This window comes from Lutjanus erythropterus, chromosome 24 (assembly GCF_056507025.1).
Source record: "Lutjanus erythropterus isolate fLutEry1 chromosome 24, fLutEry1.hap2, whole genome shotgun sequence".
NCBI classification, from domain to species: domain Eukaryota; kingdom Metazoa; phylum Chordata; class Actinopteri; order Lutjaniformes; family Lutjanidae; genus Lutjanus; species Lutjanus erythropterus.
The window spans coordinates 17,252,060-17,276,106 of NC_139340.1; the positions used below are offsets into that span (position 1 = coordinate 17,252,060).

At 42.0% G+C, this 24,047-nt stretch overlaps 1 protein-coding gene across 7 annotated transcripts in view; it reads right to left on the bottom strand.

The window, feature by feature from the left end:
- Window positions 1-24,047, bottom strand: part of mcf2la (mcf.2 cell line derived transforming sequence-like a) — a 54,278-nt gene that overhangs the window by 7,969 nt on the left and 22,262 nt on the right. For 5 of the 7 annotated variants that reach the window (XR_014769252.1, XM_084713373.1, XM_084713372.1 and 2 more), the window contains exons 2-26: window positions 19,062-19,145; window positions 17,538-17,652; window positions 15,081-15,171; window positions 6,612-6,725; window positions 6,263-6,379; window positions 5,879-6,028; window positions 5,637-5,761; window positions 5,402-5,516; window positions 4,918-5,037; window positions 3,480-3,671; window positions 3,198-3,389; window positions 2,943-3,096; window positions 2,801-2,853; window positions 2,468-2,547; window positions 2,266-2,332; window positions 2,015-2,130; window positions 1,772-1,841; window positions 1,578-1,670; window positions 1,390-1,482; window positions 1,184-1,309; window positions 882-1,103; window positions 696-788; window positions 404-482; window positions 247-319; window positions 51-157 (exon numbers count right to left, since the gene is read on the bottom strand). Coding sequence is in view for 6 of the 7 variants with exons in the window: in XM_084713373.1 (XP_084569499.1) it covers window positions 51-157; window positions 247-319; window positions 404-482; window positions 696-788; window positions 882-1,103; window positions 1,184-1,309; window positions 1,390-1,482; window positions 1,578-1,670; window positions 1,772-1,841; window positions 2,015-2,130; window positions 2,266-2,332; window positions 2,468-2,547; window positions 2,801-2,853; window positions 2,943-3,096; window positions 3,198-3,389; window positions 3,480-3,671; window positions 4,918-5,037; window positions 5,402-5,516; window positions 5,637-5,761; window positions 5,879-6,028; window positions 6,263-6,379; window positions 6,612-6,725; window positions 15,081-15,171; window positions 17,538-17,652; window positions 19,062-19,145 (2,841 nt within the window). In the remaining variant the exon portion in view is untranslated. Of the gene's footprint in view, window positions 1-50; window positions 158-246; window positions 483-695; window positions 789-881; window positions 1,104-1,183; window positions 1,310-1,389; window positions 1,483-1,577; window positions 1,671-1,771; window positions 1,842-2,014; window positions 2,131-2,265; window positions 2,333-2,467; window positions 2,548-2,800; window positions 2,854-2,942; window positions 3,097-3,197; window positions 3,390-3,479; window positions 3,672-4,917; window positions 5,038-5,401; window positions 5,517-5,636; window positions 5,762-5,878; window positions 6,029-6,262; window positions 6,380-6,611; window positions 6,726-15,080; window positions 15,172-16,305; window positions 16,584-17,537; window positions 17,653-19,061; window positions 19,146-24,047 lie in introns of those variants that run through there. The other 2 variants (XM_084713368.1, XM_084713371.1) reach the window with 2 other exon arrangements.

A 24,047-nucleotide genomic window follows, 5' to 3' on the forward strand; every position in this document is an offset into this window, starting at 1 on the left:
GACACATTTTCAGTCTGTGCGTGAGGAAGCAGCGGTTATCAAACACTCACCTTTGTGTTTGGGTGAAGAAGTGGAGCTGACTTCAGAGACGGTGCTCGCCTCCGCCTTCTTCTCCTCCTGCTTCTTCTGGTTTTTCTGTCCGCTGCTACGAAAGGGACTGGAAAACAGAAGAAGAAGAAAACACGACCATAAATAAATAAATCATATCTGTGGGTGCACCTCATGTTTGTAAGGCTGGACGTCAACCTGAGGGAGATGGAGGTGTTGCTGGTGGGACTCGGGGAAACGGGAGAGTCTGAGCTCTTCTGCTGACTGGCGTCTGAAACAAGCGACAGTATACTACAGTTACAAGCAGCAGAAGAAGAAATGCAAACGATTCTGTGTCTCTGTGTGTCCACGTTACCTCTGCAGGCTTGGAGCTGCTGGGTCAGAACTTTACGGATCTCGTTCACCCACGATGTTTTTATCTCCGGCGTCGGAGCCTAGAAGAGACAAATAATGATAAATATGCAGCATTAACAGGAAAAGTTTTTTTCCTTTTTTTATTTTATTAATATACAAAATAAATAGCAACCACATCTTTCTTTACAAAATACTCTGCCTTTCAAAATTAACTTGAAGTTAGGTTATTATACAATCCTTGTGTCTATGAAGATTTTTTTTTTTTTCATCTGTGATTGGTCGAAGCAGCTTACCTGCACTATAAAAACTTCGTCTCTGGAGTTGCACCAGATCTCAAACTTCTTGTTGTCTCCTTTAGCGTTCTCTGTAATGCCCACCGCACTCATCTGAGAGAAGAAAGAAAGGAGAACACACACTCAGCCCTGATCTTTCACTTCTTCTTCTTCTTCTGTGCTGGTGACCAGTGTGCGAGAGCTTACGCTGAGCGAGTGTTTGAAGCTGTAGGACGGGGCTTTCTCGTAGCCCTCCCCGTTCTCCTCCCTCCTCTTGCAGAACAGCAGGGCCTTCTCGTGCAGAAACAGGTGCCTCTGCATGGGCTTGAACCGGGCCAGGTCCTTCACCTTTGCGTGGCCCTTTTTGTGCTCCGTCCACACGCTGAAGGAGCCCTGCATCAGCAGGCGGCCCAGCTCCGACAGGTTCCCCTGAAACAGGAGCAAAGTGTTACTTCCGACACTTAACTTGACATCATATCCCTCGCTTTACCCCGTGTCATTTCTCTGACCTCATATCCTGTGATGGCGATGAGGTGCATGGAGTCGTTAACAGCTTTCAGGATCCCCAGGATGGAGGAGAGAGCCTCCTGCAGGTCATCGCTGCCGTCACAGCCTTTACTGTACTTCAACAACTCCTGCCAACGCACAACACAAAGTTAGTGAGTCTGCTGGGTCTGAAATGAAACTGCACAGACAGAACATAAAGATGGCCGACCTTAAGCAGTAGCTGGTACTTGGTGATTCTCTGGACAGGTTTAAGGAGGTAGGAGTCCAAACCAAGTTTATGTTCCAGCTTCTTCTGGCACTCCTGGGTCACATATATAATAAGTTTATTATTGTTCTTGTACGCTGCACAAAAAGGAAGGTGTTATCATAGTATGAGGTTAAAGGTGAGGGGCGAACCTGGAAGAAGGCACAGTCGGAGCACTGTCTCCACAAACTCTCAGAGCGAGGTTTGTTCTGGCAGTAAGCCTCGTAGATCTGCAGGTCCTTCATCTGCAGAGGGGACAAAACAGGTGAGAGATTGTCGATTCTTTTACGTACAATAATGTCATGTGTAATACGTCCAGATCAGAGTGGAGGAATCAAGTGCTCACCCTCTCCAAAAAGCAGCGGCCCACTAGTTCTGGGCAGTCAGTGTACGCTTCCAGTTCCTTTAGAAACGTCCTGGAGACAAAGAGCATTTTTTATGTAATATATTCTTATTCAAACATGAAGCAGGAACCAGCAGTCAGTTAGCTTAGCTTAGCATTAAGGCTGAAAACAGTTACTGTGAAGATACAAACACATTTGCAAAACACAGTTGCACTTGTAAATAAAGGCTTCTTGAGGAGGCGTACCTCTTATGAAACTGGTAGATTTCAGACATGTTGCCAAACAGGACGTCCTTCTTGCTGAGCAGGGCGCTGGGGAGGAGGTGAGCCATGGCGGGGTTGTCCATCTCTGCTGCATAACCCTGGAATTTAATATTACATGCATTAGACTGACAGTTTCACTAAATTTCCCTGTGATTTGATTTGATTTTTAAGGTCATTATTATGCTTTAATATGTCAGTTCTCTAATTTTTAAGTCCACATGATGAACACTCACCTCCAGGACACACAGCAGCTCCTCCACGTACGCTCTCTCCGTCTCCAGCAGTTCATTCATAACGTGGCTGCAACACAGAAAAACAAAATACAGACTAGCCTGCATGTCAACCTTAAGACGAGGCCCCGGCGCTGAAAAATAAAACGTACATTTCCATTATCTGGTTTCTTGTCTAAAGCTCTGATGATGACCCCTGACTTACCGCCGCAGCACTGCCAGGTTTTCTTCTTCTTCTGAGAGAGAAGCGTGTCTGGTGCCACCGTTATGTATCGGAGACTCCACCTGGACACAAACATTCAGATATAGTGTGAGTCCTTTGAGAAAGACTTGCAATATGGCTAAATAATAGAAGATTTAAAAAATGGACAACAGTGCAGAAGGACGAAGAGAGATTTAAATTATTTCTTTCTTGATTTTAAGCTAGTTTTAAAGTTTGGTGCAACATAAAAGGTGTAAAAATGATTCCTTGTTGGTGCAACTGTCTGTGGCATTTGACGTTTACCACCAAACAAATGACCAGCAGTCATGCTTTTACCTTCTTGCAGATGGTATTATCTGCAGAGTATCTTCTCTCTTTTCTCTGCTGATCTGAAGGACAAAGAGAAACAGATTTAACATCAAGTCTTGGTACGACTGATACATGCTGCTCTCTTTCCTTAAATAATCATCAGTCTTACTGGGGGAGGAGAGCGGAGACTTCACTTCAGGCCTCGGCGCTACTGGCTGAACTGGTCTGGTCTGTTTGGCGGCGAGTTTCTTCAGGCTGATGCGTCTTTTCTCAAACATCTCCTCGACGGAGCTCTGCTTCTGGAAAACTTTCTCTACCTGGTCCTGATGGAGACCGAACACCAACGTAGAGGTTATAAATTAACTTATATATGTATCATTGACCAAACTGTCAGAAAGGTCTGTCAAATCCTCTTCTTACTGACCCTGAGCTGAGGAGTGAGCGTCGCCTCATACTGACAGTAGATGGCGCTGCGGTCGGCGAGGGTGTGCAGCGGCGCTGTGTCCAGGTATCGCTCCAGTTCTTGCAGAGCTGCCTCAGCTCCGTCCTGAGACTGACAGCGGTCCACCGGCTGGCTGGCCAACAGGAAGATGCCCTCCTCACACCACCGTGACGCCTGAGAGGAAAAAGTTTTATAGAAATATTGGCAAAAGTTCCTTGAGTAAACGCCTTTGAGGATGAGGTGGACGCAGGTCATCAGTCGTACCTTCTCCAGGGCGTGGTGGAGCTCCATGGCTCTGAGCAGGAGGCTCTTCTTGCTCCTCAGGGTGGAGCTGATCTCCTCACACACCGCCCTCAGCTCACTGCACTTCGGCCTGATGGAGTCCTCGGCATAGTGGGAGTTTTCTATCAGCCGGTCGCCTTCACCGGCCAGGGACAGAGCACGGTCCAGGACGTCCTACGGAAACACAGTGAAGATGTCGGTCATTGATACGATAAAGTACTTTAGGACACACAGAGAGGACTGGCTTGTCAGCTAACAGCAGAGGACACATCATCAATCAATAGCTGACAATAAAACGACCCCTTGTGTTCGTCCTCCTCCGATTCAACTATTAAATGAATCGCCAACTACTTTCATAATTAAGAATCATTTTTAATAGAAAATATACAAATTCTTTTATCTCAAAAGTCAATATTTTCTGGTTTCTTCACTCCTCTCTGACAGTAAACTGAATATCTTCAGGTTGAGGACAAAACAAGACATTTGAGGACGTCACCTTGTGCTTTGAGAAACCTTGGATCAACATTTTGTGACGTTCTTTTCACATTTTATATTACAGACTGCTTTTTCAGCCGGATTCGCTTCAAAACTGAAGCTCACGGATCAGTCAACACTGACTTCAAACTTGGAGGCTGTTGGTTGTAGCGTGTTGTCGGCCCGTGGCTGCTAGCATCTGTTTTACTCCCACAGGCTGCTGGGACGATGCTGGACTAATGTTAATGTTGTAATGCTGACGGACAGTCAACAGAAACTGTGTGACCTTTAAGCCTCATTTGAAGCCAGTTAAATCACAGAGTAGGAGGCTGATGTGACATCACGTTGCTGCCGTGCCCTGTGGTACACTTAATATTATACTTAGATGTGGTTTTCTGCAAAATAAATGCTATTCAAATGCAGAATCCAGCCTTTATCCAACTCTGAGAATGACTCACATTCTGTTTACTAATTAAATTACGACTTGGAGCCAATACACATATTTTTGAAGATACACTCTCTTACGTTGCCAACAGAGAGAACTGCCAATAAAACGGAAAAGAATTATTGTGATATCTATAGAAGCTTAAAAAACAGGAAGAATAAGGCTATCATTGAAATTCATCATTAACTTTGTTCATGATGCATTTTGTCTCGCAAAATAATTACATGCAAATACTAGTTTAGGGAGTTGAAGGGACAGTTTATGAATATTTCATTTTTAATTATCATAGTTTTTGTTGGTAGCAGCACATCACCACAGCTCTAGTAACCATCTCTTTCCCAGTGTGTGTGTGGGATGAACAGGGCATGACATTGATTATATCATTAGCTGTATGGTTGTTTCAAGGATGCATCAAAGGTGAAAGTGTTGAGTGGGAGTTTTCTGCACCACGTGAGCTGCAGGATGAATCAGTGTGTGTGTGTGTGTGTGTCGTTGTCTTACACAGGCCTTGTCCTCATGTCCGCTGAGCTCTCGGAGGACGTGATCGGCGTGGGCGGGGCTCACGCTGACCTCAGAGAAACCCGACAACCGCTCTGACATCACGTCAAGCTGGGCTCGCACCTACGAGCACAGGCATTGATTATATCACTGTTATTAACAGTAATAACCCGCTCACTGTATATTATCCCCCTTATTACGTGGCTAATTATTTAAAAATATCAATAATTCCATATAAAATACTGTTTTAAAACTTATTTTAATGGATTAAACAAGATTTGATGAGTCTATAATCAGAACTGCCTCCATATCTGTCCTGTATTCTGCAACTGACCAATCAGAATCAAGTATTAAACAAACCTGTGCAATAGTGAGTAACAAAGAGCCAATATGCTACTAATGTGCATGTTAATAAGCAACTAGTTAATATAAATTGTTATCCTAATTTGCACTAAAGCTACACTTCCCATGATTCAACTCAACTCACTTCACGGAAGTGCTGTTCAAAATGGCGGAGCTGTAAACACTGTTCCAGCTTGGTGCGGTGACGCTCCCAGAAATCATCAAACGCCGTCTCAGTTTCGTCCAGCTGACCCAGGAGTCTGAGAGGGAGAAGGAGAGGAGGAGAGGAGACTGAGTGATGTAAGAGAGATGATTTATTTATGTGTTCAGTGACAAACTTTGTCATCTATTTATGCCTCCATTCATCCCCTCCTCTCTACCTCTGTACGGTCGCCAAGTTCTCCACTTCATCGTAGGTCATGTTGTACTCGGGGTCTGTCTGCAGAGGCTCGTTGATACACTCCAACAGGCGTCCCCCCTGAGACAGCGCCACCTGCAGGTCCTCCTGCAAAATCATCAAACACTTTTCTTCAATATTAAAGCTCTCGATGGCAGCTGTGAACGCTGGCGTCTTGAAAAGAAGGGAAATACAGAAGGCTGGACAGAAAATCATCACTCTGACCTTCATGTGATCCTTCTTCAGAGTGTGCGCGTGCAGCAGGTTGGTGGTGGCCTCGGCATCGTTGGGTAATTCTGTCTCTGCGAGCTCCGTGCCGAACGCCTGCAGGGTCTGAGCCGTGGTCTTCACCATGAGGGCGAACGCCTCGATCGCCTGCAGAAACAGTCAGGTACGAATGAATACACAGAACTGGTAAAATGATGCAGAAACACATAGATGCATGCATGTGAGTCAAACCTTTTCTTCACAGAATACTGAAAATAACACCTCAAAATATCAAGGGGTGAGAACCAGAGGAGCACAAGTGATATTTGACCATTTTACAGGACAGCCAAAGCAAAATATGAGCATACTTTCACCCTAAATTATCTGTGTGTGTGTCCTTACAGTGCGGTGTGAGATCCAGCTGTCATGGTGGTACTCCTGCGTGCCTCCCAGCTCTGTGGTTAGTTGTCCTGGGTCAATATAAGCATGGAGCTCAGTCACCGAACTCAGCATCACCACCTGATCAAACGCACACAAAATTAATCAGGTATTACTTCATTTTTCCGACATTATGAATCACAGAGGTTCTTCAGCAGACAGTTATGAGTGTGCACAAAAAAGAATTTTTGACGGTGTGCAAGATTGGCTGCGGACAAGTCACATGATCTCCTGATGGGGATGATAATAAATAGAGAAGACAGGAAAAATATAAAAAGGACCAACATGCAGTGTACTAGTACCACATCCTCACCTTCATTTTGAACTCATCCTTGTTGAACTTGAACAGGAAGTCTGACAGAGTCCGCTGGAGCAAAGTCGTGGGACGCAACACCAGAACCAAGTGTAAGTTCCCTGGAAATGAACCCTGAGAGAGAAAGAAAATACAAACACCTTATTAGAGTGTATAGAAAATGTCAAATATTATAATTAGATAGAATACACTTACAACACTTGAATTCTTATCACAATTTATCATGATGATGTTTTCACTTCATGCACTTCGTGTTATGTCTGAACAATTAATCAAAATGTTGGCATGTGGCCACGTGCAAAAGATTCAGGTTCAGAGTCCTGGATGGAGGCCAGTGTCAGCTGTCCCTGTGCTGCAATCCTGAACCGACCATGAAGAGAGTTTTTATAGGATTTAATATCCACTAAATCTGCTACATTTCTTCATGGTGGTTCCCTTGTTACACCTCCCGTGTAAAACGCTGTGACTGCAAGGTAAATTAGTCCTGTGGCTCTGGGAGTAAGCAGCGTTTTCTGTCTCCGCACTAACAGGTTAAAAGCGTGGAATTGCCTTTACACAGACAGCAGCCCAAGAGGCCACTCAGCTGAGAGGCTATATTGGTTATAGCTTCCTCTAAAAACCCTGGCTGAATTACTCCACCCTGTTAGGCATCATACATCGATGTGGGGTGACGTGTGCACACACACACAAAAACACACACACATACAGGGCCAGAGGCATGCTCAGAGATGTGTGACAAGCTCATGAAATCTTTAGCGTTCACATAAATAAAGTCTGAAAGAAAAAGATTTTTAAAAATATTAAAATGTTTGAAGGATTTTAATCTTGTGTCAAACAATCCTCGTCTTTCTGGCTTTTCTGTTGATGACATTTTAGTAGCGTTAGCGTCATTAGTGTAGCTTTATTTGCTATTGTTGGGTTTATGACATCTTTAATACATTAAACCTGGGCTGCACCAAAAGGGGAAAATGTTGAAAGCAGATTAAATCATAGCTTAACTGACAATTATGTTGGGCCTTTAACATTAACAAAGATTAAATTTAAACTTCTGTTTAGTTTTTACTCTAAATCTAAATTAACTTCAATTCTCTTGCACCAAAGCTTTTAAACTAAAGGTTTAATAGTTTCTCTGAGTAGACTAACCTATTTTTTTTCTGCTTTACATCAATAAATGTGGATTTACTAAACAGAGATTAGTTATTAATTGTGCAACAGAGCTCTTAATTTTTAATCTGTTTTTACTCTTAAACCTAATTTTGCTCAACTCTGATTGGTACTAATCTTAGATTAAAATAATCTTTGTTGGTGCCACCCAGTCTATGACACTGACCACATCCACCATCGTTGCCATAGTGCCGACATTCATCAGAATCACAGAGAACATCCCATAAATACAGACAACATGAGTACTTTGATAAGAATCAGTAGGAAAAAAAATAAAAAAATACCGGACACGGCTTTAATTCAGCCTACAAGGAGACCTGCAGTCACACAGAGGAGCACGCACACACACATACACACACACACATATATCATAGTCATGAAATGCCTGTGCGGCGTTGCCATGGAAACCATTCTCCTTGGAAAACGCATGGAGAGAGGCGGAGGGAAAGAGAGAGGGAGATAGTGCATGACGGAATGGAAGCGAGAGTGATGATACAGAGAGAGACAGTGTGTGTGTGTGTGTGTGTGTGTGTGTGTGTGTGTGTGTGTGTGTGTGTGTGTGTGTGTGTGTGTGTGTGTGTGCGCGTGCGACAAATTAAGAAAGTAAGAGCCACAGAGCACTGATGTCTCTGTGTGTGGAGGAGTCTTGATGGTGCTGCACCTCCGCTCTGCTCTTCTAAGTCATTTATTTTTGGCTCAAACACACACACACGCACACGCACACACACACACACACGCACGCACGCACGCACACGCACACACACACGCATACGCACGCACACACACACTGCCCTGCTGTGATGTTGATGAAAGACAGCCAGGTTGGAAAATTCAACACTCGTTCTACATGATTCCTTTCCGGTTTCCACCCAAACACCTCACACTCGTGCAGAAAATCACATCTGCGGGTAATAAACTGCAGGAAAGAATAAAAATGCAATAAAAAAAACAGACTAATTATAATTCTTCTACCAATAACACACCACACAACGCACCGTAAGCGATACATCTGTAATTGGAATCCATTAAATTCAATAAACCCTGAGAGGTCCTGGTTTAATTTGTACCTCTGCATTAACATGATAATACACAATCTGCTCGCCGCAGCCCCCCTGACACATGAACACAGACATGCTAATGCGCACACACACATCCCCGGACACACACTTATACATTAAAGTGATGCACACACACACATTCACGTGCACACACTTCTCAGAGATAAAAAAGCTCACATAAATAAATGATAAGGATTAGAATATCATTTTCTGTTGACCAGGGTGATTTATATTCCACCAGTGGAGGGAAACCACTCCACTCATGTCCTCTAATGACATCCATAGTGTCCTCCTGGGAGTTGGACAGCCACCATATTAAAACACCTCCCCTCCACGTGCTCAAACACCCTCCATCTGTAGCGCTGCTTGTGCTTTCTGGACATAAAAGGAGTCCTGATCATGACAAAGAGATTCAAAAGTGAGTCCTGACAGAAGCTGCTGTGTTGGAAGTGTTTTTTATCCGGTTGTAACAGTTTTTTTTTCTGATGGAGCTGCCTGTGTCTTCACCCTGCAGCAATGTTCCTGTCTGCTTGAATGACTGCATATTTATTACCCTAAATCACCAAGATGGGCTGCAACAGAGTCCCATCATCATGTGGATTCACCTGGTTTACCATCTTTAAAATCCACTAGCTGGATGGTGCATCTACAGGAAGACTGTGCGGTAAATATGGATGATTAAGTGGAAGCCTGTCATTAAAGGGATAGTTCAGATTATTATATGTATTAGATGGCTAGAGATGAGGTGAGAGATGACATGAGGAGTACCAGCACACGATTTAAGATATAAACCACGCACACTTCTGGTTTTCTATCTGAATACAGATGCACAGACAGATGGTTAAACAGATGCAGATGCAAATAATGACACCTCTGTGCACCTCTAGTATTTTAGCCACGTAAAAAAATGTCCACCTAAAGAATTTCACCACTTGACCTTACCGTCAGACAACCTTTTCTGACAGCAAACTATGATTATGTAAGCCGAATATTACTCTGTCCTGGGCAACCAAACTCCATTGGCAAAATCAGCAATTTTCCCTTGCTGTGAACTCTGTAGTTTCTAGTCTTCCACTGCTTCACTGGCTGATTTCTTTGTGTTACTGTGCGACTTTTGTGAATCCGAATTAACCCTTTAAAACACCGAAGTCACACAATAACACAAATAAACTAGCAGGCCGAGGCAGCAACAGACCAGCAGCTTCTGTCTTCTGTGAAGTAAAATTACTGGTTTTGCCAATGGAGTTTGGTGGGTGGGAGAAAGCAATATAACAAGTGATTTACCCTCAGTTTCCCATCAGAAAAGGCTGTCTAACAGCAAGGTAAAGCAGTAAAAATATTTTAAATGTAGCATAAACCTAAAGTGACATAGATATTTTTTAGGCAGACCTATTTTCAGATGGCTAAAATGCATTTTGCAGCTTGTCCACAGTAGAACATCTTGCACCGGCGCTCCTGTTCCTTCTCCAAAAGTGGGGTGTGTCAACCGCCATCTATTGCAGATAAGTACCTCACACAACCCCACTTTGAATCATCCAAACCACTCCTTTAACAACAGGTTTCCACACACATTTACTCCACAATCCTCCTGTAGATGCACCATAATTCAATCAAGGTAAACAGGGTGAATCCACAAGCATCGCAGTCAAATGATGATCATCATCATCTCTACTGAGGCCCGTCTTTGTGATTTAGGGTAATAAATATGCAGTCATTCAAGCATGCAGGAACACTGCTGCAGGGTGAAGACACAGACGGCTCCATCAGCCTCTGCAAACAAGAATAAGTGATACAAGCTGCTAAAAAAACACTTAACACTACAGCAGCCTCTGGCAGGATTCACTTTTGAATCTCTTTGTCATGAAATTGTGAGCAAGAAAAAGAGAAGACATGTATGATGCACACTGCTGCTTTAATTGATCACTGATTGAGGCTGGCAAAAAGGTAATAAAGCACCAGAATGGCCCTTTAAAGTGACTAATTTTTCTCTGCACAAACAAGAATTCATCTAAGGGGCTTAATCTAATTATTTTCGCAGTGCAATTTAAGGCTTTACTTGGAATTTCTGTAATATTGTGAGGAGCAATTGTTGCTTATTTCATTGTGACTATCACCTAGAGGTCAAATGTCAAGCTCCCTTTTATTTACCGCTGTGGTACGACACTGGTCAGCTCCATACACCATCTGTGGCTTGTCAGACAATCATCATTGCAGTGTGGGAGCATCTGTGCCTGTGCTGTATACACTAATCTCTGGCTTTACATGACAATACTGCCCACTCCTCATGTCCTTTTTTTTTCTCTCTCTCTCTCTTTCCAGCAGTGGACGCAGCAAATGGCAGCAGCGACAGCGGAGGAGTGTGCGACCTTGAACGGCCTTGATGAGCAGAGTGTCTCACGGGAAAGACGTACAACCTTCATCTCTCCCAGTAAGACTGCGTGCCATTGGCTGGTGGACAAAGCAGGCGTTGCCCAAGGAGGACATCCACCACAGAGGGAGTGAGGAGAGACACCACCTGCTCCTCATGCCTGCAGGTTAAGTTATAGTGCTGCCTGCTTTCATCTTCTAGGGACACATTCTGCTCCTCCTGCATGAAATCTGCAGAGGATTTAAAGCTGAAACATCTGCTGTGCCTTTTTGAATGGGACTTATGTTTAAGGCCATTGTTATTAAATAAATAAGAACGCACATTTGCAAAGAAAAGTCTGGATTTAAGAGGCTTTTGTCACCCAAGTCTGCTGAATTACATAGTGGGATACTGTGTGTATACAGAAGCTATTACTGTGATGTGTTTGCTTTTTCCATTTTTTTTTAATAAGGTTCTTATCCATAGTCAGTGTATTACCTACAGTCGATGGTGGTTGGCACACCCACAGTTTGGAGAGGCAGCAGGAGTTAAGTGTAGGATGCACTGTTGTGCACAGCATCAGCAGCAAAAGGGTCCAACTAAAAAAGTCAACATCAGTTTAAGTGTACACTATAATTAGAATATTTTCACTGCTTTACCTTGGTGTTTGTCAGCCTTTTCTGATGGGAAACTGAAGTTACATCACTCGTTGCAGAGTTTGCTCCCTGCCACCAGACTCCATTGACAAAACCAGTAATTTTACCTCACAGAACGAGGGAGTTGCTGGTCTACCGCTGCCTCGTGTGGTTAGATTGTGTGACCTCTGTGTTTTAAACAGTTAGTTCAGATTCACCAAAGTCACACAATAACGCAGACAAACTAACAGACTGAGGCAGCAGTAGACCAACGATGTCTTGTGTTCTGCAAGTTAAAATTAGCGATTTTGTCTATGGAGTTTGGTTGATTTGAAGCAAGCGACATTTGGCTTATATAACAGCAGTTTCCTGTTGAAAAAGGCTGTCTGACAGCAAGATAAATTGGTGAAAATATTCTAAATATAGCGTACACTTAAACTTAAAACCTTAAATGCAACCCTGTCCACAGCAGTACGTCACATACACCTTCTCTCTCTGTGTTTTTGTTAATGTCATCTGTGCGTAACATTTCCATTTGTGTTGATGGGACTATATTTGCTTTGGCTCTCTCAAAAGATGCCAGATACAGCATCTTGGCAACAATAAATCAATACTGCAATCATTTCGAGATATTAGCAGACAAAGCACCATCAACAATCAGCCTCTAACCAACCAGCAGGTGCTTTACAGCATGAAATAGCAATCTGTAGAATTACTTCCAACACGATCATCCCTAACAGAAAAGACACAAGAGATTCATTTTAGGAGACAAACTCATTTTCTTTGTTTACAGTTATCCCACTATGATATAATTTCTCAGTAATAAATGACAGTAAATAATAGAGACATTTTGATAAAGATAGCTGAGAATAAATACAGCGTTCCCAGTTGTTTTAAATGTTACTGTTCAAAGTGCTGTGTGGGAAGGGAAGCAGAGAACAACTCTGAGCAGAACAAAGAAGTGAAATAATGGATGAAAAACTAGAGAGGGGAGAGATGTGATCAGCAGGAGGATGGAGATCCTGCAGAGAAGCTTCTGCTATCACGCTGATAAACCTCCAGCTACCTCTCCACATCGCAGGGTGTGAGACTCATTTTCCCTTACTGTAGCTTTATAGCCATTATCATTTATCTTTCCTTAGTTTCATTGTCCTCAGTGAGAGCAAAGACAAAGAATCTGTCTGACCAAGGCAAAACCCAGACCATTTTAGGGAAGCATTGTACATCTTCCATGAGGAGGAACAAGCAGACACTAAATTTCTAACTTTACAGTGGAGATGAAATGGAAAATGCCCTTTTAACCCCCTTAGATTGCATCCTTGGTCATACTGCACCTTTTTAGTGATATATGCTAAAAAAAATCTATTATTTTGTACTAAAATACTGATATTTCCTCAGAAAACAGCATTTATACTTTGCCTAAAAAAATGATTATTATTTTCATGTACCTTGGTTTTGTTTTTTGGATATACAGTAACATCAATTAAAACAGAGAGACAACTGCTAATTAGTTCGCTGCTATCAGTACAACCCAGAGTCCATTCAACGTCCCTTTCAAGGACATGGACCGGGCAAATGGACTGAAATAATATAATAGACCTGGAATAGTCCATTATGACCGGTGTGTGTGTGTGTGTGTGGGGGGGGGGGGGGGGGGGGTCGTCTGGAGCGTGCAGATGTTTGTGTGTACAGGTTAAACTGACATGGTTGGGATCAGTAACCAAAGAAAGGAGCTTCATAATGATTTATTGTCACAGTGGGGATAGTTTCTTGGAAAGACCATCCGGTTTGATGACAATCAGTGTCCAATTAGCATATATTAGCATAAATCTGCATATGCTGAGCAGGATACACAGTGTAATACAGGATGGGCATCTTAACAGCAGATGTGTAGGGTGTGTCTTCATGTTGGCAGAGCTGGTTAGTCATGATCCAAACACACATCTTTCAGATAGTTTCCTACATTTTTCATTTTTTCATATTAAAGGCCTCACAGAGCAGCGATCAGTGCGGCAGCTTTGATTCTCAAGTCTCTCTGATGTAAATCCTCCACTCCTCTGCTGCTTCATTTTTCTGCTCATGATTCCTCTTTTTCTCATCTCATCGCTCCTCTCTTTCCTTTTTTAAGCGTCTCCACTGATCCCTTCTCTTTTCATCTCGTCACTGCCTCTTCGATTCATCATCTCAGAGACGAGTGAAAGTTTCGCTCCGTCCAAGAAGTAGGCTAGTAGGCTAATGGCACACACGTACACACACAACGCTGATGGCATTAAAAAAAAACAATTACAGAATGAGACTCACACAGTTTGGACTTCCTGTTTCTAACAGGATGGCATCTCGCTGCAGACACACATACACACTCTGTGTTTGCACGTTGCGAGACTCCACCGCCCACTCCAGCATAATCAGCTATTTTTATCCCCCCTCCTGCCTCGTTCCAACATCCAGAAAGAAAAAAACAAAACACAGTCGCCTAATTGCCACTACATGTCCTTCGACTGCACAGCTACTGAATACAAACTAAGGCTTGTTTGCACCAGTAAGGATTAATTTTTAAAGTGGACTAAATCACCAAACTTTAAAACTTGTTTAAATTTAAGAAAGATTCCAATGAAACCTCTTTTTAAATCTTTCAGTTTTTTCTATAAACCTCGGTTACATTTAATCCTGCTGCTCCAATTTAAATTGTGACCCAGTGTTAACTTTAAACTTATACTTGAGGAGGTGTAACTTTGAAAATGGCTACCCTTTGAGCAAAATATTTAAGGGACATTTGAGTTTTATGAGACTCTCTCTTCATTTCTGTGCTGTTTTTTTAATCTTCTATCATTTGACCATATTGCTCAATTAATGTGAGCGACAAGTTTTTCTTAAACGAGGAGAAATTAGAGCTTTTCTGTTGAGCCATCATGAACACGCTAACTGGGCTAACAAACGTTTTAGCTGCCTAGCAAAGATTGTTAAACCTGGATTTACTCATTATTCTTTGTTGGTGCAACCCGGTCTAACTAAGCTACAACACACACACATAATGAAGAGTTTGTACAAGCTTGCAGACACACACCAAAGACCAAAACATTCATTACAGCAAGTGGTGACAAACCAAATTATACACACACACAGCTGACATCAGCGACTGAACTCTCAGAGCCATGTTTAAATAAGCATTAGCACGTGTGGAGTAACGCGCACACACCCGTAACTGCTATCATCAGAGGTCCTTCATCAGCAAATGACACACGCAAACAAACACACAGGGTCTTACAGCGATGCGGAGCAGGGTAGCCCTGACGGCGGCCCATCGGTCCAGTCGTCTGTCGATGACCAGGATGAAACCCACTCCTGATGCTGCAACGCTGCAGGAGAGAAACACACAATGTTATCATAAAGTAAGCCATTTTTTTATATGTGTGTGTGACTGTATGTGTTTGCATTCCAGGTCGAGACTTATACATCAGCTCAGACTCCTCTATGTGACCTCATAGTGAGGTGAGAGTGAACTCTACAACTCTATCTGTAATCACAAAACATATACCATAATACACCAAATATTTCTCCACCTTTAGTGCAAATCACCCATTACTACGATACACCTGCACTGCATTTCCCAGAGATCATTTGTCTCTCAAACAGCGAGGCAGGTGATGTGATTTTGTGTATTAACACAAAAATAAAACTTGTTCTCAGGCTATTGGAGGACTGGACAGTGAAGTGCTCTCAATCACTGCCTGTTTAGAACTTTAAGATAAACCTCTTGTTAGCTATAATCAGACCTGCATAAAAATGGGACTGCAGATAAAGTGATAAAAAAGATCCTCCAAGTCATTATGATGACAAACTTAGTATCTCAAAATAATGAGGCACGTTCTCAAATTATTTTCTCATTATTGTGAGGCATTATTTTAAGATACTAAGTCACTATTTTGAGCATGTTTCTCATTATAATGACCTACAGAATCTTATTTTTTTTATATCGTATTGGTGTAAACAGCCTTGCATACCTTTGCTGCTCTTCCAAACAGTATAAAATATAATTTGGGGCATTAAAAAAACAGTGCCAGTAAAGGTTAAACCCTCTGTGCAGACTGTAGCATTTGTCATCGGTGATGATTTTGAGAGAGACCCTTGTGATTACCATGGCAACCTTGGCTCTGCATTTATGTGTGTGTGTGTGTGTGTGTGTGGAAATCTTTGCCATTCATTCCACAGGCTGTACCATATGTAGCGGCCTCATTAAGCTAATGTGTGTGTGTCAGTGTGTGTGTGTGTTAGCATGCAGTATTTCCGGCAAAGGTCCTGCTGCACAAATTGACATGCATCCTAACACCTAAACACACAAGCAAAATGGACGAACACACGCACACATACACACTCTGTGGGGCCAACACAGGAATACTGCTGAGTTGCTCCATCTGCGTGTCATAATTAGCCAAATTTCATGACCATCACACACACACAGGCGAATTAAGAAAACGAACACACTACACTACCCGGTGAACGCTGCGACAGCAAATCCTCAATCCATCCCTACTGGAGAAAATATTCCAGCCACATAAATGAATGAATTTTTGCTTTTCCAGGAGAAAAAAAGGAGCAAAAATCCTTAATATCCCATTGTCATCATCAGGAAATAATCCATTCCTCCTTAAATCGTCCTTATTCCGCTGTTGTCACTGTCTAATTCCTGCATCCGTCCACAATCATCTGTTTGCAGCCCGCAGATTGAGAGAGGTGACCGTTCACATCCTTAAACAGCATCTCCCTCCTCCTTTTCCCTTCTCCTCCGCTCCTCCACCACCTGCCTCGGTCCCGCCCCCCGGCCAATCAGAGCCGAGCCCAGCATCTTGCTGTTCTCTCAGAGCCAATCAGAGCTGGGAGTGCGGCCGATTGGCAGCTGGGTGGAAACGGCTGGTGGGGAGAAACAGGGAGGGACTCAGAGGAGGAGGAGGGGAGGTGGGATATGAAAGGTGATGAGCCACGGAAAAAAAAGAAGAAAAAAAAAAAGGAGGCCGCCATGACACACACACACACACACAAGTACATTTACAGTATATACACAGATGCATACATCTCCATCCCCTTAATTATGTGTGTGAATGCAAGAGTGTGTGTGATGGGAGTGCAGCACTCAGCAATAAAGCAAAGGTGAAAGAAAAGGAAGGGGAGGTGAGAGGGAGGAGGCACAGGGAGACGGAGGAGGGAATAAAGGAGGAGAAAGAAGAAAAGGAGGTGTGTACAGGATGATTTAATTTGAATTGAATTAACAAAATTAAATTAAAATTGTGGGAAATTTAACCTCAATGCTGCACCTAAAACCTTACTTTCAGAGTAAAGAGCTGTTGTGGTAGTTTAATTTTGAAAAATAGTTAAAATTAAGTGCCAATTGCATATATCTAGATTAAAATCATTTGAATTTAACAAGAAAATTGTTCTTTTGTTTTTTTTTCAGCATTTATTTTCACTTCTTTTGGGATCTTTTGCAATCTTTAATTTTCTCTAAAAATCCATTTCTTTATGTCTTTGTGACTCTCTCCTTGTGGCAGGCCTTTTGTATTGTGCTGCCATCTGTTGGCTCCTCCTGGTATTGCAGCTCCACAAACGGGCCAGATTTATATTCACACTTTTCTTTGTTGTACGGTGTGTGTGTGTGTGTGTGTGTGTGTGTGTGTGTGTGTGTGTGTGTGTGTGTGTGTGTGTGTGTGTGAGAGAGAGAGATGCCGACCTGGGGACGCTGGTGAGGTAGCCGAAGACATTCTGGACCTCCTCCTCGTCCAGCTCGTTGAAGGCCGGGAACTCTGGGAGGACGATGATGGGGCTGCCGTTCATCCCGCGGCCCCCTGCAGACACAGAGGTCAGGGAGACGGGGACAGAGAGGTCGGAGGGACAGCCGGACAGCGTCAACAGGTTAGTGACTTTTTTATGGACTTGTTTAATATGACAGCTGGGGAAAAATACTGATGTGCCCCATATAAAAAGAAAACTCATGATTAAATGTCAAAGAAGTTAAAAAGAAAAAGGTTTGGACTGTTGGTTGGACAAAACAAGTACTTTTTTTCTTTTTTTTTTTTTTTTTTACAAATTAATCATTATATTTGATTAATAAAGAAAATTAGGGCTGCAACTAACCTTCTTATTTCATTGATTGATCTGCAAATAATTTTTCTGATTATTCAAGTGGTTGTTTGGTCCATAAATTGTCAGAAAAATGTTTATCTGTGTTTGCAAAAGCCCGAGGTGATGTCCTCAAATATCTTGCTTTAGTTGGCAATTAATTTGATAGTTGACAACTACTCCATTAAATCAACTAATTGTTGCAGCTCTAGAGGAAATAATCTGCAGATTAATCCAGCAGATTAATCCGTAATGAAAATAATCATCACAAAACGGTGCAAAATAAGCTCCACCTCAACCGACTACAAGAGTAAAATCATGCTTTTACATTAAATCAAAGGTGTATAAATGATATATTGCACACTTACAGTACACTTTACACAACTCTACACTACACACAACAGATTAATAATTATGTATTTATCAATCACAAATGATTGGGTTCCAATCTATAATCAAAGAGATCATTTTATTGTTTTTATACATTTTTCCATTATAAAATGAGAGAAAAAGTAAAACAAAAACAGAAAATCAAAAGAGCCTCACACACACATACACTTGGCCTTCTCTTTCTCTGGTGAGTCAAGTTACAGAGAAAATCATGGCGATGAATTATTAACATGCCGTCACTGGACAGGCGTTATCGTCATGGTAACCCAATACAGGGCCCTAAGTGTGCGTTTGTCTGTTCATCGATGTGTGTGTACATATATTTATATTTTTAAACGTCAAGATATTACCCGCTCTACTCTGATTGGCTGCTTTATTCTTACATAAAACCCCTCTTTAGTTTATGGATGTTTTCACACCAACAACCCAATTCTCCAATCTAATCTAATCTATGCTGCTGATTTAGAAACAAACATCCGGATCCATCTGGGGTCACTAGTTCATCCTAAACGTCACCACTTTACTTCACTGTTAGTCTAACAATCATTTAACAGCATTACATTGTTTCATTCAATTACATTTGTTAAGCTTATGGAAAAAGCAACGTAAATTTGGTTAACTTGATTAATTATCACCTGCCCTGTTGTGCAATTACATGAGAAAACAAGAGTTATATTTAAAGTTAGAGGCTGACCCCGGTTCATATCCCCTGTGTAACAGTCAGAGAGAGAGAAATCAAACCAACCTGGCAGGATGGCAAACTGTTTCTGGAGCTCGGAGCCGATTTCTGCTGCACACACCGGACCATCCTCCCTCTGCAGGATGTCATCTGAGGTAAAAAGAGAGACAGATGGACAGACTTATAAGATGCTAATGTCCCAAAACACATCTTCATCACATATTATCACCCTTTAAAGCTGACAGCATTCTTGGAAGTCCTTTGCAGTTGAGCAAGCTGGTACCTGGTGATACCTCAGTCAACTTTCTTGTTTCCTGTTTCCTGTACTTACAAATGCAACGTGCTAGGCTCGTCTACGCTGAAAAGAAAACCAAAGTCCAGACCCAGTCCAATCCTTTCCTAAAGCTATACAAGTATTTTTTAATTCCTAAAAACACCCATATTCTTTTTGTGAAGTTTTGAATTCTTGTCTGAGGGCATTTCTGGCAGAGAGCAAGTTTATAAATCAAACAAAATGAAAGCATAAGCATAATTATCATATTACATATAACAAATTGGAATTAGTGTGTTGGTATTAATAGTTTTTAAAGGTTTTTTTTTGGGTAGGACATGATTTGTTCCAGTTCTCAAGAACGGATGATGAACAAACAAATAAATGATTTAAAGAATGATTAATTCCTTCATTTTTTATTTATGTAAATAAGGAGGAGAGATGTACATAAAGAGGACAGCGACAGAGAAACAATCCACAGAGGAGAAAGGACAGAAAGTGAAGCAGAGACACTAACTAACGGGATGAAGTAAACAGCATTTGGATTTCCTCTTCGCTCCGGTCAAGCTGGATTACAGTAATCTCATTTAGTCCTCTGAGACATGTAGACACAGAAATATAGAGATACAGAAAAACCACTCTTCCCGCGCCACCATCCACTCGGTTCCCATGTGTGACCCGTGCATGCCAAACGTGGACGACAACTGTTAATAATTGCGTACGATCGTGTGTGCATCTGTGAACAAAAACTGAGAATTTTTAAAGGAGCATCGCTGAGACGCGCGCGTGTGTTTGTGCATATAGACAAAGGCTGGCACCGAGGCTGGTGTGAGGGGAAGTGTGGCGAGGTTTCAGAGCAGTATGGTGGCGCTGGCAGACAGAGGCATTAATTACCGTCCAAGTGCAAACCAAGCAAACTGTTCTGATTTTAGAAAAGAGCCATGAGACACTCCGAACCCCCGACAGGAGCAGCTCTGCTCACTGATAAGGCTCCAGCTTCTGGAACAGACTGAAGATAGATTGCTTGTTTTAATCTAATAATAATCTTTTGAATGAGTGTTTGAATGTTTGAACTGGAGACTTGGCACTTGGACATATAATTTGTATTTATAGAGCACTTTTTAAGCAATAAGCACAAGAGCTCTGCAAGGTGAGCAAAACTAGAGAGAACTGCATGAGGAAAATAATGAAACACGCATATATATGATTCAGATTCAAGCCACCAAACAAATCCTCCACAGCAATAAAGTATTAAAAATAAGACAGACCTTTTATAGCTGCATGCTAAATATTTAAAGACCCACTCCTCTAAAAAAATATTTTGTGCTTATTGTTAGGTCACTTCGATGTTTGAGCAAATATCATTCTGCAGAGAGAAGCCCAAAGTTTCTCAGTGCTCAAATTAAAGGGAGAATTCACCACTTTTTATGAGGGTGTCTAAACAGTGTTGAAGTGTTTTTGTCACCTAACACTATGCAAATGCAATATTCTGCAGGTGATCACATAACTAACATTTGCATCATAAATATTGTCTTTTAAGAGATACCCTGCAAGAAAACTGCACTTTCTCATGTTTATTAGCCATTTCTTAGAAATCGTAAATCTGGCACAGAGGACGCCGCTGTGTTCTGCGGCCGGTAGCTCCATATGATGAAAGACACCTGACAGATTAAGAGCTTACATCCTCGGTATTACACAGTGTGTAAGCATACCATCGGCTAGACAGTGACTCACACCACATACTGTAGTAGGTCTCACGTCTCATGTGGAGTCCACACTTAGCACGGAGCAGCATGTGTGAGAGGGCGGGGCAGCTGTTGTTAAGTTCCTGTACGGCCATTAAACAGGCAACACAAAATACGTGTCGCTGTTGTCAGGCGGGAGTCTCTTATACTGGAGGTGTTCAGCAATGTTTTACGATATTTGTGAGGATCTGTTTTGAATGAAATTCATTCCCTTAAATCTAATTCAAACCCTCACCCTTAAACCAAGTCTCTAAACGTGTGGGGTCCGGACTCACATATATGGTGGGCTGTCGGTTCTGGGACCCCATGAAGTCCACAAACTTACTGTTTTTTCTGTCTTTGTGGGGATTTTTTTACAGAGAGACACAACATACGCACACACAGTAATAATGCCAGTAAGGCGCTGAGCATGGCACCAGATATCATGGGATTACATTAAGATGACGGAGCAGTGACTCAGGAACCATCCAGCTCCTGTGCATTCACTCAAACACAGAAAAACCCTGAACCAAATGGATGGAAATTAGAAAGTTAGCTAAGTCTGGTACAAACTGAGACAAATGCATTTTGTACATGGTCACTGATACAAATAAGTTTAATTAACTAAACTAATATCACACTGACAAAACATTTTTTTTGCAGTAGACGAGAGAAGCAGCAGGAAGAAAAGAGTATGGTGGGAAAAAACAGGAGCAAAATAACAGGGAAGGAGGGAAATGAGTAAGGAATTTATAGAAGGAATTAGTTAATTGTGCAAAACAGGAACAAACTGAAGAACAAAGCTTGGATGAAAGAATGAAAGGAGTAAAGGAAGAGAGTGTAAAATCTGAAGCGGGATACAGTTTGGAGAGATGGTTAACATGGCACTAATACAGGTCCACTTTAATAGACATTTAACAAACCACAGAGCTTCCAGCAAAGCCAAGCAGCCTGTAATTTAACCAAAAACAGCAACTCTGCTATAATTAACTTATACTACAGGAGAGAGCAGAGAGAGATGGGAGGAGAGGATGTGCTTTGAAATGTGAATAACAGTGCCTTAAAGCAAAGTGTGCACAATGCACGGAGCTTAAAAGAGCCGAGGATCTGTTTTAGAGACGCTCAGATGTTGAGGCTGTGTGTGAGCAAGTGTGTTGTCATATGTCAGGGTGTGTGTTTCAGTGTGTTGTCGCCAGGCCAGCTGTCGGTTCAGTGTGTCAGACTGTAAGCTCCAGCTTAAGACCGAAACTCTGGAGCACAGCCAGACATGTGCGGCGCTCTCTGACTCTGTTATCTGTTGGTAATCACCATTTACAAACTATTACAAAAGCTTTATCAAGATTATACACATTTTGAAGATATCAGCAGGAGATCATTTCAAAATAAGAGCAGCTTTAGAACAAAATCTTGCGAGTAATTCATTTTACAGCAGTTTAGGGAAGCTTTAACATTTGCTTTGGGATTTCCCACGAGAAGTGCGATGTGGCACTGAGCTGTGGGTTTTAAACACAGGTCGACACAGAAGCTGTGTGCCAGGAAAATGACAGGGCGGGTTTGAATAACAGCTGGTCCGCACTGTGTTTTTCCTGTTATCACTCAGATGGAAAGAGCAGGTTGCAATGGGTGAAACAGGGTTTTAATTCAACAAGTTTTAAAAAGTTTTAAATACAGTCTAATGCTTAATAAATAAACTTTAACCTTAAATGATTCAATGATTTGTACTTGCAGCTGAGAGCAGCAGATAAAATGCAGCACGATCTCATGGTTAGCTAACATAAGCTTAACAGCTCAGTAACTTTGTAAAATCAATGAGGCTGGAAAGTCACCATTACATTACAACCTGTTTCGGACCTGAAACTCAAAGTTTTTGATTTGGAACTCGAGTGTAAAGACTTGAGAGTTAACTTGTGACTTGCAAAAGACTGACTTGGTCCAATCTGTGCTGCTTCAACAGTTTTAAATGACTGTGTCAAGTCCAACCAGCACTTAACTGGTATGGCTACAGTTCACAGAGGTAATCCAATAAATGAACTTTAGGGGTGTTATAGGAAACATAGTGTATATTACTGGAAAAAAACTTTTATTTCATCACGTTGAAACAAACCATGCGGGTGACTGGTGGAGACATATCAGACATTCAGGCGTCGGGCTGCTTTTCACTGCTGCTGAAACTCTAAAACTGCTTTGTCCTCAGCAGAATGAATGAAATTAAACTATAGCGCCATTGGCTGCAAGTGAACCCCCTTACCCACCAAATAACACACACACACACACACACACATATGCACACATGCACACACTGGAAGTGGGGCAATGCAAGCCAAACACAAATAGTGATTATGGGGGGCCTAGAAAGAATGTCCCTCCGCCTCCTTGTACCCTTCCCCCCAAACCCTGACACCCCTTCACCATTTCATTCATCCTTTTTTTCACAGAGGCTTAGCAGAGGGGCAAACTAACACATAACCCGACAATATTCACGTTAAAATTATAATATTACACCCTTCAGCTCTATTTTATCAGGCTCACTTTGGTTTTACGACTGTTTTTATATTCAGCAGTTAGATTTACTGTCAAATCATTTTTTGCTCTGGATTATGTCCTGATTATGTTGTGATAAATCATAACTTTCATGCATTTTCTCAGGAATTACATGACACAAACTCAACAACAAACTAATTCTCACTCTCGAGTGTCTCCAGCTCAATGCCTGTTCGTGAGAGAATAAGCCCTGGATTTAGAGAGGTGAAAAGATAGTGAAGAGGAGGAGGAGGAGGAGGAGGCGAAGAAGGGGAATGAGGCAGTCGGAAAAAAAAAAAGAGCGTAGAGGTGCTCTTGTCTCAATAGGATGAAATGGAGGACAGGGTTTCTTTACACATGCCTACATATTTAATGTGTTGGCCCTGGTGCTAGCTGATACTGTTGGATGTGTTTTCTCCATGGTGGGGGGTCAAGAGCAGTGCCACTCTTTACAAAACTGTAAAATACACAACAAGAAAACCACAATCCTAGTCAAAATCCTTATTCACACTTGTCACACTCTGTAAATATCAAGAG